The sequence below is a fragment of the Henckelia pumila genome, chromosome 4 (assembly GCF_033568475.1).
Source record: "Henckelia pumila isolate YLH828 chromosome 4, ASM3356847v2, whole genome shotgun sequence".
Lineage (NCBI taxonomy): Eukaryota > Viridiplantae > Streptophyta > Magnoliopsida > Lamiales > Gesneriaceae > Henckelia > Henckelia pumila.
In genome coordinates, this window is record NC_133123.1 from 5,544,742 (window position 1) to 5,560,709 (window position 15,968).

A 15,968-nucleotide genomic window follows, 5' to 3' on the forward strand; every position below is an offset into this window, starting at 1 on the left:
TCTCTCACGGATCAGCTGCACTACTTGTAGTGCCAGAAGTTCTGCATGCACAAACGATTGAGGTTGCACGAAGTACTCCAGCAACACCATAGTTATTAAGTGCTTCATTGAAAGCTGCATCCACATCGAGTCGTAGATGACCCGTCGAGGGAAGATTTGGGGATATGGACTTGGTCTTGGTTTTAATTCAATAACTAAACCTTTGAATAAAAAATATTATTTTTTCTCTCTTACTTTTTTCATTCTTCTTTCCTTCTTCTTTTCTTCTTTACTTTTTCGTATTTTTTTTTTTAGACTTGGGTTGACCCAAAGCGGTCGACCCAAACCTTGGTCGACCCAGCTTGGGTCGACCACGGTCGACTGGGCTCGATCGACCACGACTGGGCTCGGTCGACCATGGTCGACCAAGTCTGGGTCGACCCTTCGGTCGACCATGCTTCTTGATTGGTCGACCCAGCCTGGGTGGACCCCGGCTTGGTCGACCCAGGCTTTGGTCCACCCCAAACCATTGTATATATATTTTATAGTTTAGTATTATTATTAAAAATATTGATGGCTTAATGGTTAAAACTCATGAAGAGAAAGGGGATCCAGGTTCAAATTCTAAAGAAGGGAAGAGGAGAGGGAGAGAAGATGTGAAAGTTATACTTTTAATGAGACCTTTGACTGAATTAAAAAGTCAAAATTCTTTTTATTGAATTGAAAATAAGACCAAACTTATATATTTAAATGGCCCACCCGTCGAAGGGGTGGAGGAGACCAAACAGTCCAAGTACGACAGTCAAACCTTTCAAAATCAATTTTACTCGGACGTTCCATTATCCATAGACAAATTTTCACCGTGGCGCGGCCTTGAACCTGTTTCGACATATCCTCAATTATAAAACTGACAAAAGAAAATGGCATGGCTCGTCGAGTCACTGCCAAAACCGCCCAAGGGGCAAATTCCAGACACGGGATATGATGTGTGAGTAGATTCATTCCCGTGGATATTACGTTATATGACTATTGTTTTGTTGGTGTGTTAGTTATGTATGTCTCAATAATATTTCATTTAATAATTGTACATTGTACTTGTTGGATAAAATGATCGAATCATGACACTTGAGCTGCTGTGCAGTTTAAAAAAATCGAATTGTTCTATTGAACATGTCACTTTACCAAAAGCACTCGGTCCTACAATCATATTGCGTGCGAATACATTTTTTTTGGGGAGGGCAAATTTTGAGTCGTTAAATTTGAGTTTTTTTTTCGTCACAATTAACTACTCCATGTACACATTGGGAGTGAAATAAATTAAATTTTTTTGTATGTAAATTATATTACTATATATATAATTTTATAGATTATTCTATATATAAGATTTTCCCAAGCTGAGGACCAGCCAAAATCTTCAAAACTAATGCACAAAGAGCTTCCTCTTTGCTAACTCAGCTATTTGCAGGTGTGGTTCCTATCAAATTACACGGTTCAATTTCGAACTTTCAAAAATGATACAACAGTATCAGTCAGTGATGACTAATTTAAACACACTGCTTGGCGAATTCTTCGCCAAAAACGAGTTTCTTGTTGAGGAGGTTGTGATATGAACCCGGCCTCCATTGTTTGCTCGACTGAAGGGCCGATTTCTTGGACGAGCTTCACAGATTCTGACAGACGATGAAGCAGGTTCATCAAGGCGATTACTTCGTTTCTTTGCAGCTGCAGCTGCTGGGGTAGATAGATAGAAATTTAGAAATGCATATATCGATTGTGAAAATTGTTTTCCATGCAGACGGGATTATTAGATTTTTGACATGAAACTTACAGGCTGGTTCTGCTGGTTCTTGCCATCAACAGAGAAGAGAATCTTCAATGCGGTTCCAAGGCCGAGCACCTGAAGTTTGCCCCAAAGACGACATTTCTCACATCCGACACAATCCATCAGAGCACTGCAATACCAAGACCGTAGGCTAAACGTCGCCTTCAAGATTTATAAAAATCAAGCACGACGAACAAAAAAAGACTAAACTACAACGCATCCACCGAATTTATGACATATCATTCACATGCTATAGAAAGTACCAACTTTTAAAGCAGTTATCATGAACTTTGAATTCACTCACTCTAAAACTCAAAACCCATCCTCTATTGATTCACAGAGCATCAAATTTAGTTGAAATCGTAGCTGATAATTATGTACAGTGACAAGAAATTAAATTTAGACCTGATGTTTTTGAAGTTCTTCTGAATCTCAAGCTTCAGTTCAGGTCCACTTTGACCTTGCCACAACTTAGCTTCATCAAATGGAAGTGGACAAGCAGCCTGCAGCTTTGGATTGTAAACTAGTTGTCGCATTAAAGACTCGGCTTTCAGGTCCTCCTCAAGGTTACCGGTATCGTACTCTGCCTGCTCCAAGTAAGTTGCAGCCTAGATCATGTACAAAGAGAAACGTCGTTACACCCCGTATAACTAGGGCAAATCGTAATAAATCCAGAAAAGAAAGAAGGCTTACTTTTGCCACAGCTCGGAGAACAAACATGAAAGTGAAGTACAAGTTTCTAACACGATCTGGAAAGCGTAAAACACGATCATACATCAACTCCAGATTCCTGCCCCACTGACATTGCATACATAAAACGGGTTTTTGGTTAACACAGTCCAAGCTAGATGGTTACATGTCTATGCTGACTTGAAACAATGCTTCAAAAGTCAAAACAAATTTTAAGGCAAAATTTAATGTCATAAAAGTTAAACTCTGTACTTTTACAGGAGATTCGAAATAGATTTGCTAAACTAACAAAAGAAAAGAAGAATCTAATTAAAGTTTTGACAATACAAGGGGGGGTTGAAGCAAACCAGATTTTTAGTTTCATCAAGCAGGTAGTCTGAAGCAATATGACTTGAGATTGAGGAGTGAAGCCCTGATATTAACTTGTATAACACTCTTTTCTCCGGACAAATTTCTCCAGATGTATCTACAATATATAAAAGAAAAATAAAGGAAAGTTCAGTCCACGTCCAATTTGAGAATTATCTAGAACTTCTATTTATTGATCAAGTACTGTTTCCAAAATCCACGTGCAGCCCCAGAAATCAAGTTTGGTAGCCACCGAAAAAAATAACAAAGTAACAAAGAATTCCACACACATGTAGGAACTTCTTGATCTGTGCATTATACACAGCATCAAATAAATAAACTCACCTTTATTTACTCCAGAAGAAAGTTAGAAAAGAATGAGCATCACACGAAACAATTGACATCATATAGCACTAAGAAACAATAAAAAAAAAAAACCTCCTCGATTTATGAGGCAACCACTTAACAGATTGCCTGTTTACTAAAATTCAGACTTCCCAACCATAGATTAACTGAAGAGACAAGAAACACACATTTTGGACAGTTTTCAGAATATATGGCATCCCATATCCTCCTGGCTGATGCCCCAATATAGCCAGTATATCGTTCAGGATTCAATTGCAGATTAACATATGTCATCTCACCTGCAAAATAAAGCAAACATTCTTTATTATCAGCATGATTCTCCACACACTTGAAAAAACGCTAAGCAACTAAAACGAAAGTGATTGTAATCAGCAAGCATCCAAATGGTTCAATTATAATTGTAAGGCATGGATAATTTCAGGTTTGAGTTTATAGAGGAATGCAATATGATAAACAGAGAAAAAGGGACAACCGCAACTTATGTTCTGATGGTGAGACCCTCAAAATTTGTGAAGCAAGCAACAACAATGGGTAATTATAATCTGAGTGCTAGAAAAAGGATAAAGGAATTTTACGGTTATCGGTCTCGTCATCATGAGTCCAAGGATTATCCACTTCAATCCATCCCTTAAAGGCCTTTGAATCGAGTGTCCGATCAACAACATCCTGTTGGTTCCCCTCCTGACATTTTAAATCATCTGATGGAAGACCGTACAACATCGCCTTCTTAAAGGGTTCAGGAAATTCATCTTCTGGGCATTCACATACACTACAATCACGTAACTTGCACATGCCATCATCAGGCCAAAAAGGGCAGTCACACCACAACTTAACCTGTTATATTTAATGAGTTACACTTACATTAGATCTCAGGACTCATGCCGCAATATCAAATGGTTATTTCTAATTTAGTGAATAAGAAATTCTGATCTTGTTTGCAGGCTACCCAGTCCCCAACAACATATAATATGCTCAAAATATTTTCAGAACATAAAATTTGTTGGCATTGGAATCAATCACCCAAAAAAAGACCTCTAGTTGCATCAAATCGATCCTAACAAATTGTAAGTTATTATGTTAAGTACCAGCTATGCGCAAACATATGGTGGTGGACCCTTAACATTAATTGTGGCACAATCTCTACCATAAACCAATTTTGGAATCATACCATTCAGAATATACTAAATTTGGCAACAAAAGTTGATGCTTAACCTTAAAATAACGGAAAAATGGAGTTTTAACGAGCTCTTGAAGTAAAGGATGCAGAACTGCCTCGTTTATGGTGTCCACTGTTTCATAATCACAACAACAATCCTCAACAAGGCCAGTATATTTTCGGGAATCCTGCACAAGAAGCAAGTAAAATATTGAGAAAGAAAGTTTCTTCACCTAAAACAGCAGTTACTGTCAGACAGGAAGAGCCAACGGAAATTGGTAAATTCACAGCCTACCTCGGCACATAAAACCAATATAATCAAGAAGCCGTAAGAAGAAAGAATATCAACAACTAAATAAGGTTTGCATCTAAAACTAAGCATATCAACAATTTCTCAAATAAATTTATCTAAAAAAAAATTTCACTCCCCCTCCCCCTAACCCCACCATTTTGGTCTATTATAAAACTCAACACGACACATGTATTCATTGTCAAGCACTTCTCCCCATAAAATGAAAATCTTGATTCTGATCGCTGCTCACATATCCCAAGCATTTGAATCCCACAACAAAAAGGAGAAACGACAAGGGAAAAGTCGGGACCTGAGAACAGTGACAAGATTTATGATCACGATCATGCTTCAACGTCAGCGATACCGCCACCATTAACGCCATCACCGCTCCGATTATAGCCCATTTCCTCTTCCTCCACACTTTCACCTCTGTTAATTTCTTTACCTTCTTGTTACTATCCACAACGACCTCAGCTTCCGCCATGTCAAATCAACTCAGAACATACAGCTCGTTCCGCTGGAAACACAGTGCGTGTCGACAAAAAAAATCCCACCAAGAAATACAAAATACCTCTAATAAGCAACCTTGTTCCAATATTGGGGGCCAAAATTTATAAAATTTGGAGCTTTAGACATGAATGAAGCAATATATACGAGCGATCAAGGCATTAGAATCACACTCGTCAATAAAGGTTTCGAGGATTAGGTCAAAGCAGAGGGCGGGCGGGAGACAACACCCTGGTTTCTATGCCAACGGGTTTTGGCGCATGACGGGGTAGAAGTAGGAAGCCTGCAGTCGGCGGAGTGGCGCGTGGGCGTACGACAGGAAACGTGTCGATTTTATAAAGCGCTTTGAAATCACGAATGAGGGTGGGCAAATGTAAGAATAAACGCGTCCAAAATGACGATAATCGGACCAATAGGAAATGAGGGTTTCACCACGTGCACCGTGTCATCTTCAATTGGATGAATTTTTTTTGTATTTGTATGTAAATGGGCTACGGGATAAGGTGAGTCTAATGAGGCCCAAATAAAAATGGGCTAAATGTTTTTAGTTTCATTTTGGGTTTAAATGAAGCTCCAGAGTGATTGTTCAGATAATCTATAGTCCACCAGGATTCAAACGCATGTATTTATATCCCTACTATAATATTTAGTATTTGACATTCGTTTTGGGTTATGCTACATATACAATGAGATACATTGAGTTACACATTCCATTTAAATTATAAAACTACTTTAAATTAATTTTTCAAAAAAAAATTTCAAATAAAATGCAGAATAATTTTTTGAAATTTCGAAACGAATGTGTCACACTCAACGTTACTCTTGTTGTATATATAACATTTTATTTTTATTTTATTCCCAAGCTCCACCTAACTTGAGATACAATATATAGCAGACAAATCGGAACCAATCCCATCTGTATTTTCGACAGTATCCTTTGCAAACTCTTTGTATATATATATAGAGTTTTTTTCAAGTGTCCACCTATCATGTCCATCATCATGCCCACCAGAAGCCGTCCAAATGCACAAGGAAACAACATGATTGTCCTCGAATTCGAAGGATAAATATGGATTTGGGGCGCATCGAGATGGGCTAAGAGCGAAAAGGAGATACACTATTCTATTGGATGTGATAAATTATAGGTCCAATAGAATAGTGTCACATCATTGGTGAGAATGATAGATGAGCAGCTGAAATATATATATATATATATATATATATAAAGAATGAAGTCATTTTTTTCATCAAACTTCTCCACTTCAAATCTTGATGAAGACATCAATTAGGAATGTCCCTGGCCAGTAGACATTCTTTTACGGATTTTTCACCCAAGAATAAAACGAAGAGAAGATTTGGAAACCTTGTTGCCGAGGAAAAAAACTTTAAGCGCACACACGATTGCAATATACCAGCCAAGAACCAAAAACAACAACAGCAATATGACTACGCAAATCAGCAAGAACACAAACAAATGAGAGACACAAGATTTACTTGGTTCGGATCATAGATCCTACATCCAAGGTTCTGGGTTATCACTCATATGAATTCACTAATAATCAAATCGATATCACGTTCAATACAATCCACTCTTCACGATAATCACAAGCTATAAAACAGAAACTCGTGTTATGCGTAAACAAGAACTAGCAAGCACAATATCTTCCAATTTCCAGCTGCTATCAGATGTCTGAGATCAACAATCCAGAAGATTTGCCTTTAGTGTTCTTTAGGGATTTGAACGAAAGAGAGAGAGCAATCCTTGATCGTATTCTGCACTTGTGTGTGTCTACAATTCTAACTCGATTCAGCTGCTTAATTAGGAACTAACACAACCGTCCTAACTAACTAATAGCTCCTGGCCGTTGGATCAAGCTACTTTTTTGTTGACCAATCTCAGCCACCAATTGTAACTTAATATATATATATATATATATAAAGAAACATCAAACAAATGAGCAGCTGATTTAACTTCACCTTTATCAAAATAATTAAAATCCTCGTATTTAATTTTTGACGTACAAGCATGAAGCATGTTGATCATGATATGGCGTATTTGTCCATGTTAATGTATGATGTATCACGTATACAATAGCATAATTTGACGAGTTGTCGAATTAAATAATAGTTTGTATTTTCTTTTGAAGAGAATAATAGTTTGTATTTATGTTAATTTAAATTTGAATTTGTGAAACGAACTATATCTTAGGAAATGAAAAGGCCAAAAAGGTGCGTATATATACGGTATATATGGCATTTAATCTAGATTAAAAATATAAAGGGTCGTGTGTGTGTGTGTGTGTTTTATTATATTGAGTCGGGACAAGGTAATGGTTATGCATGTGACAGTGTGGAGAAGTGGAGAGACAAGTACGTACTAGCAAGAATAATTAATAATGTTAATATAAAAAAAAAATTGTAGTTTGTCTGATTAAAAAGTCCAAACAACGATTAAAATTAAAATGATACAGTGCAAAATGTGGAAATATTCGATCCTGTCAACATCTCCATCAAATCATTGGGCATTTAATTAATGTTCATGTGTTGACATACTTGCATGCTACAAAATCGTTTCAAATTAAATGACGACTTTTCATGAGATGGCAACACTTTTATTTTAAATTCAGTGAAGATCCCGAAAGTTGGATATAAAAAATCAACTCAAGTTTGCAAGCTACAATTCTTGTTCATAGTTTTGCACATGATCAACAATATTTTTTTATCTGATTTTCGATATCAATTATATATATTTACAAGCCACCCTTCACATAGTAACTTAAGGATGTATTTAATGATTAATATTTAATAATAAATGTGAGATCTACTTAAAAAAATCAATGAACCAATGATAAATATCACAAATAAAATGACTAAACTTCCACGAAGGGTAATCATAAGGAAAGATGCATCTTAAAAACAAGTTTAGTGACATATAAGAAAATTAGAATTACACCGAATTCTTACGCATTAACTGGATTTGTGTGGCATCGTTTGACGAATATTAATCTCTCCATTACTTTCATATATCTGACAATTTTAATGAAACCAGAAAATTTACTACAAATTAGCGACATAGTTATGGCCCGTGTCCACCACGTGGCTGGCAGCATCCTCTTAGTTTCCACGTGGGTCCCATGCATATCGAGTCGAATAGTCGAGCCACAATTTTACAGTTCATAATATTATTATTTGATTAATTCGATTCACCCTCCACGGACTGGATGGATTATTACCTTTGGTCAATGTTTATTAATAATTAATTTTAGCTAAAATCATTATTAAATTATTGAAAACCGACCAATGGAGATTACCGCAGCTCAAATATGATTATACGTGTTTTTTTTAAAAAACATTTCTCCCGATAATTGATAGTTTTGTGACTTCAAATTAAACCAATTTATACCGTACAAAATATTGAAAAATAGGGAGGATATAGTCACATTTTTTGTCTCAAATATATAGACATACAATATATTTAGCAGTGTTTTAAAAAGCGCGAAAAAGCGCCGATTAAGCACGATTAAGCGTGAAGCGTGAGAAAAAAGCTTCGTTTTGAACAAAAGCGTGAAAAAAGCGGTCAACCAAGAGGTTGACCATATTAAGTGCAAAAAAGCGTTTAAAAGCTCGAAAAAACGATAAAATATAATTTTTTTAAAAATAATATTCAATTAAATTTAATTTAATATTTTTAAATTTTGAATTTTATTTGAAATGATAAATATTTAATAATATATATATATTTAAAAAAACATTTAAATACATCAAAATTAAATTTGTTTCGTATATTTTCAGTTTCTTTGCGACTAAGAGATGAAATATGATCTAAGTCAAACATTTACCATAGATAATTTGTTATTTTGATACTTACATTTTTTTAAAATTTTAAATTTGTGTATTTATTCTTAAAATATTTAAGTTTATATGTTATTTATTCTATTAATTAATTTAATATAATTAAAATTATAAAAAAATAAAAAACAATTTTTCACGCTTAAACTTGTTCTAAACTCGCTTACGCTTCTAAAACTTAAAGTTTGACCATGACGCTTCGTCACACTTCACGCTTGATATTTAGTAGTATTTTTTGCACTTTTTATTAATATATATCTCTATTAACTGGATCTTGCAAATTAAATAATTATTTTTTGAATGCATTAAATAGTAGAAATAAAATAAGAGGTGTGCATATAATTTATTTTCTCAATGATTTTTTCTAATATGTGTGGAAAAAAAATAAGAATATATAATGGAGGTAATAGTTGTATTATTTCACTGGAAAATTAATTAATGACATTTAATTTTAGAATTCAGAGACGGCATTAATTATTTTAGCCTAGCTAGCGCTGGAGACTTGCATATGATTCAGTCCATAGGTCTGATCAGCTATTCATCCACCTCCACTTCGTCACATTTAAGCCACCTACTAGTTTAATACCTTTGATCAATTATTCACATTTCAAATTTTGTGATTTATTTACACTTTCATGCTTCTAAATTGGCATAAAAAAAATATTATCAGTGGTATGTTATTCTCGCAAAAACAAGAATGTTTCGGTTCGATACTTTCCTACCCATTCAAAAACGAAAAAAAGAAAAGAGCTAATGTAATTTTTTTCATTATAATTGAGCAGAAAGCATTGAGAAAAAGGATAACTTGAATGTATTTATTATTCTTCTTTTAGAGGTGCATGAATGATCACGAGTTACAGCTCCGGAGAAACAAAATGATATGGGAAAAGTGGATATTGTTGGATGGAATACATTTTTAAATTAAGAATCGAGGTTATTTATGTATATATAATTATATAGGGAGAGATTTTTTTCTGGAAACCAAATATGGAGAGATTTCAAATAATAATAATAATAATTGATATTTTTTTTAAAAAAAAATAGGGAGAACCAAGTACCTAATTAATTTAAAGACCTTGCTCTTGCCTATTACGAAGAAAGTGACGCGGTTTAATGACTTTTTGGAGATTGAACAAAATTTTTTTGAAAGAGACCAATTTTATCTATTTATTTTATTTAAGGGTAATGTTACATGTACACGGAGTCTTACACATTGGGTTACACATGACATTTAAAATTACATGATTATCCCTCCACTTAATTTGAAAAAAAATCTTTCAAAAATGCATATAAGATAATCATATAATTTTAAGTGTCATGTGTAACCCAACGTGTAAGACTCTGTGTACATATAGCATTACCATTTATTTAAATGTATTCAAATTTATGATCTCGGAGCAGATGATAATCATGAAATTTTTTTATTAATAAACTTAAATTCAAAAAAATTTATTCAGTGATAATTCTAATAGATTCTGGACCACTTGTTCAACTTTATTTACATTTATTACTATTTATGAATGTATTTCAAATTAAATAAGTTTTGTTACTACCGTTTTTCTTCTAAAATTCCAAAATCATTAATTAGATGATTCAACAACAGTATTGTAATTTAACGTATTATCCCTTAACAACCAAATAAAAGAGACAGAAAACTATGTGGTAAAGCCCGAAATTAATAATTAGGACGGACATATACACTACAATACTATTCATTAAATTTGAGACATATATAGACTATAGAATATACTAATAGTAACTAATGCATGTGCCGATCACTAATATATATATAAAATAAAATTACAATATTGTATTGTAACATTACCATTTTCCACTTTTATTCATGTGATTTCTTAAGTTGTGGTTTGAGTTATCCTCACTTTTAGCTTTTTGTCACAAATTTATCGACTACATGAAACTCGAAACGTGGTGGAAATAATATTATTGATATATCTTATGTTTATAACTAAATCTGCAGTATGACGAGAATACTAAAAATGAGAATAAAACATCAATTTAATTTAGAGCGCTAAAACTACAACTTGAAAACTTACAAAACTAAAATGAAAAGTGGTTGAATTACATAACCAAAATATTATAATTATTTCATATATATAATTGTTGATGGGATATGGAAACAAAAGAAAAGAAATAAAAAAAATCAAGAAGCAGCTTGCCCTGTCTAAAGAATCAAACGAGTATCCCAACATCATTCAATTCTCCGAATCTTCATCCATCACTGTTTGTTTATTAACTAATAATTTGTTTTGTTATTACTGTGGTCTGCCTCACTGAACCTACCTATATATACATATAACCTATTCTATGCTTCCAATCCCTTCACACATAATTGTCAACCAAACACGTTACTAAAATTAATTACATTGTCCCCCAGCATCCCCCCTCTTCCTCATCTCTCCTCCATATATATACACTCACACACACAAGTTGCTTGTAGAAATACCTACAAAACAAGAATCATGAAGCTTGAAGAATCTTCTTACTACTCCAATTTAGCATACTCAGACCTAGACCTCAGCTTCACCTCCGTCTCCTCCGCCGCCACCACCACCACCGGTAGCGGCCGAAGCAGCTTAGCTTTGAGCTGCAACGAGTACTCCCGCTTATCTACAACTTCCAGTACCACCACTCCCTCCACCGCCGTCAAGAACGATAACCACCGCCCCCACCGCCGCCACGAAAATCCCAACTGGGCCGCCATCAAGGCTGCGACCACGTTGTCTTACGATGGTTCCCTCCACCTCCGCCACCTCAAGTTGCTGCGCCTCGTCGGTGCTGGGAACCTTGGCCGCGTCTTCCTCTGCCGCCTGCGCGACAATGATCACGCTAACTTCGCTCTCAAGGTCGTCGATCGGAATTCTTTGAATCCCAAGAAGCTTTCGCACGTGCAGACCGAAGCGCGAATCCTCTCCACTCTCGACCACCCTTTTCTCCCTACGTTATATGCCCACTTGGAGGTTTCGCATTACACTTGCCTGCTCATGGATTTCTGCTCCAATGGAGATCTGCATGCGTTGCTTCGTAAGCAGCCCACGAACCGGTTATCGGTTCAGGCCGTCCGGTTCTTCGCAGCTGAAGTTCTCTTGGCTCTAGAGTATTTACATTCACAGGGGATCGTGTACCGTGATCTTAAACCGGAGAACATATTGATCCGTGAAGATGGTCACATCATGTTATCTGATTTTGATTTGTGTTTCCAGTCTGAGGTTTCTATGAAACTGGAAAACAGGACACGGATTATAAAAAAGTCCGGGTCCGCTACATATTCTTGTCTCAATATGGATCGGCCACGTGTGGAACGGGTTACGGAATTCGTGGCGGAGCCAACGGCGGCGTTTTCGAGATCGTGTGTCGGTACTCACGAGTACTTGGCGCCGGAGCTGGTCGCCGGAAACGGTCACGGGAACGGAGTGGACTGGTGGGCGTTCGGGGTACTGATTTACGAACTACTGTACGGCGTGACGCCGTTCAAGGGGAGGAGCAAGGAGTCAACGCTGCGCAATATAGCATCGACCAGAGGGGTGAGAATCCGGGCGGCGGAAGGAGAGGCGGAGGAGTCCGGCACGGCGGAGGCTAGAGACTTGATCGAGAAACTGTTGGTGAAGGACCCCAGAAGGAGGCTGGGTTGCGCCAAGGGTGCGACGGATATCAAACGCCACCCGTTTTTCGACGGGATTAAATGGCCGCTGATACGGAACTACAGGCCGCCGGAGGTTCGTGGGCTCGCCGTTAAACGGAGTAAAAGCAGGGAGCACGTGACCGGAGTTCCGTCACCCAGATGGCGGCGATGCTTTTGGAAGAGGCTCGCTTGTTTGATGAGGAGTAAAGCGTCTAAACATAGCTTAAATTCTAATTACAACTATTATAAAATTAGGAAATGTAATTAAGGTTTTGGATTTTGTAAAATATGATATTTATTTTTATTCTGTAAACCATTTATGAGGCAAACGATTAGGCAATTTGTTTGGGAAAGTTCTATGCTATTCTAAAGGGCATTGCCTTGAGTAGCGTGACAGAATATGATTGGTTAAAATTAGTGGGCTCAATGTGATTTTAACCAATTACAAGTTGTCACGCCAGCCCAAAAACATTTCCCTCGGGGTGACATTTGATACTGTTTTCAGACGTTTGTAATTCCATCCACGCTCAAATAATGATAGTAAATTATGATAAATAAATTAAATAATAACGAGAGTAAATTTGTCTATATATATGTTTGATTTTATTTTTCTTCAAAATTATTTTCGTTTCGATAAATAACAATTTTTATAATCTTATATATTTTATTTTTTTACACAACCTAGTTTTCCATCTCTCAAAATATATTTATTATTCTTTATTATGTTCGACAATATTAAAAATTAAATTATTTAGTAAAATAGTATATCAATTCTGGTTGGTTCCAGGGGCAAAAATGAAACACTCGATTCTCTAGTAAAAAATAATTTTAAAAAAAAATCTTGGGTTAAGTAAAATTCTATTCCATTTTACTACTAATGTAAATTTCATATTTTGAAAAAAAATTAAAATTTTATCCTCGAAATTCATTTTCTGCAAAACTCATAGATCGTATCGTAACATCATTCTTTAATATTGGACACATGGTATCGTGTGGTGTAACATGGGAGTTCATTTTAAGGAACTTATGGAAGGATTTGACTTTTAATTAACCAACAATAAAACTAGGATTAAGGAGAATATATATATATATACACAGTTTTGCTATGGTGAGCAACCACCGTAAGCACTTCTGTGAGCACCGCTGATGTGACATATTATGCATCCAATAGGTAAATGCCACGTGATGTGTTTAATTAAGCTTATTAAAAACATCTTATAAGGTATTTGGTCTTATTTTAAAAATAAGTTGTTAAAGTGTTTGGATGAACTTATTTTAAACAACTTAAAGATGTTGATGTATTTGATATTATAAGATCTTTTTATTTTCGAAATTACCAAAAAACGTAAAATACTATGAAAGTAATTTAAATAGTAATATATATAAAAAAATATATGTTTTAAATTTATCATAAATGTTAAACATATATTAAAAAATAAAAATAATTTTAATTTTAATTTAGAATTTTTTTTTATAAATTATGTACAAAAAATGGACAGATGACGTGATGAGAATTTAATAAAAAATATAGAAATAATATGAAAAAGTAAAATATCAAAATAAGATTTTTTTTTAAAAAAAATAGGGGTGATCTTACTTTTTTAAAAACAACTTATAAGCTTTCAAACATCTTATTTTGACAGCTTATAAACTCTTTGACAAAAAATTTGTCAAACAAATTTAGAGAGTTTATAAGCTCTGAAACAACTTATAAGCTGTTTTCAAGAGCTTATAATCTCTCCCAAACACCCTCTTAGTGAGATTAATTATAAATAGATAAATAATACTAATGCAGTGTTTGGTGCAATTGATAGGATATTGAATGATTATTAAATGAATGATGAAAAACATCATAAATAAAGATTGATAATTTGTGTTGAAAATAGTATTGTGTTTGGTTTGATTTTTAGGAATAATATTAAATAATGGTTAAAATTTTTTTTGCCAAAAATATCATTTATATTTTATTGGATGAGTGATTTTTAGTTTGGAGAAAAATGGTAATTATGAAATTTATGTGTAAGAAAAAACAAGGATAAATAATACTAGGGTGGGGGAGGGTTTAGTTACCCTACTATAACACAACTTTATAAAATTCTAGGTTAGAATTTAGATTAGCTTGTTTTAATTAAAATCCTATCAAACAATGGATTAAATAAAAAATCACACACAAACCTGCCCAATCCTTTGTACCAAACACTGCCTTAAAGACTATTAAACTAATTTTATTGGATGTTGAATAATAATAGATAAGAAATCACATGTTTATTTTTATGATTAAGTGACGAGTTACAATTTTGTCATTTACTTATAATATATAATATTATTTTTAGTTTGTATTTTTAAAATTGAGATTGTGATTTTTACTAAAGAATGTACATTATTATTAATCCACGTGTAAATTATTTTAATTGACCAAAATTATTGAGTATAAATATTATTTATTTTTTAAAACAAAAATTAATAAATTGAATTTTTTCATGAATAAAGATAAAATCCAATGAAATGTATTAATCATATATTAAATTATTATAATTTTTATTCATCTTTTATAATTTTTAAATGAATTTTTCATATATTAAAATCAAATGAAGTATATTAAATATATCTTCAAGTGTTTGAAATTTATAATCATGTTTTTTATAAGTTTTTTAAATTGGATTTTCATATATTATTTTTTGGGGAAGCAAATGATATTAATGTAATTTTTTTCAATTGAAAACATAATTAATTAAAAATAATTATTTATCACACCATTTATTTGTGATAAATCATCACAGTTTAAATTTTAAATTAGGTAAATAAATATGAGCTTTATGAGTTAATATATGTCCTCAAAAAACAACTAAATCATCACAAGACGGCCACATCAGTCGGTGCTAACATAGGTGCGAGGTGCCCACGATGAATATCCAAGAGATCAAACCATATATATATATAAATTTTCAGTTGTCCAACCAATGTTGTCCAACTTGTCCCCCAAAACTAAAATTCGGTACCGTATTTTAGTGATACGAAAAATAAAAAAAAACAACTAAAATCCGAGATCGAGGACTTGGTGAAAAGGAATGGTTGGACAGCTGAAAATTATTCATATATAATATATATATATATATATATATAAATCAAAAGATTCCACAAGTTGGGGTAAAGAATTAATATTGGTAGTTATTCCTACCAGGAATCCAAGTATCCAATTGCATGATATGTTTGTGTGATTGTGTCCACTATGTATGCAAATATATATGAGCACCAAGAGACTGGATATTGGAATCTTGAATTTCTTTAAGTTTATTTATTTTAATTAGGGGACAATGAG

General features: G+C 34.0%; 2 protein-coding genes across 3 annotated transcripts; one reads left to right on the forward strand and one right to left on the reverse strand.

The window, feature by feature from the left end:
* Window positions 1-1,287: 1,287 nt before the first annotated feature.
* LOC140860142 (endoplasmic reticulum oxidoreductin-1) lies at window positions 1,288-5,458 on the reverse strand. 2 transcript variants are annotated; one of them, XM_073262975.1, is made up of 9 exons: window positions 4,964-5,458; window positions 4,418-4,549; window positions 3,781-4,039; window positions 3,373-3,483; window positions 2,839-2,957; window positions 2,495-2,599; window positions 2,207-2,409; window positions 1,808-1,931; window positions 1,288-1,707 (listed from the first exon to the last, which is right to left on the reverse strand). In XM_073262975.1, the coding sequence occupies exons 1-9, from the start codon at window positions 5,135-5,137 to the stop codon at window positions 1,519-1,521; spliced, it is 1,416 nt and encodes a 471-aa protein (XP_073119076.1). In that variant the 5' UTR covers window positions 5,138-5,458; the 3' UTR covers window positions 1,288-1,518. The 2 variants fall into 2 exon arrangements, with proteins under 2 accessions (XP_073119076.1, XP_073119075.1); XM_073262974.1 differs by having other exon boundaries at window positions 1,288-1,710.
* A 5,740-nt stretch (window positions 5,459-11,198) lies between these two features.
* On the forward strand, window positions 11,199-13,159 carry LOC140865417 (serine/threonine-protein kinase WAG1-like). Its single transcript, XM_073270058.1, has one exon. It carries the CDS (start codon window positions 11,490-11,492, stop codon window positions 12,915-12,917), a length of 1,428 nt encoding a protein of 475 aa, XP_073126159.1. The 5' UTR covers window positions 11,199-11,489; the 3' UTR covers window positions 12,918-13,159.
* Window positions 13,160-15,968: the final 2,809 nt, after the last annotated feature.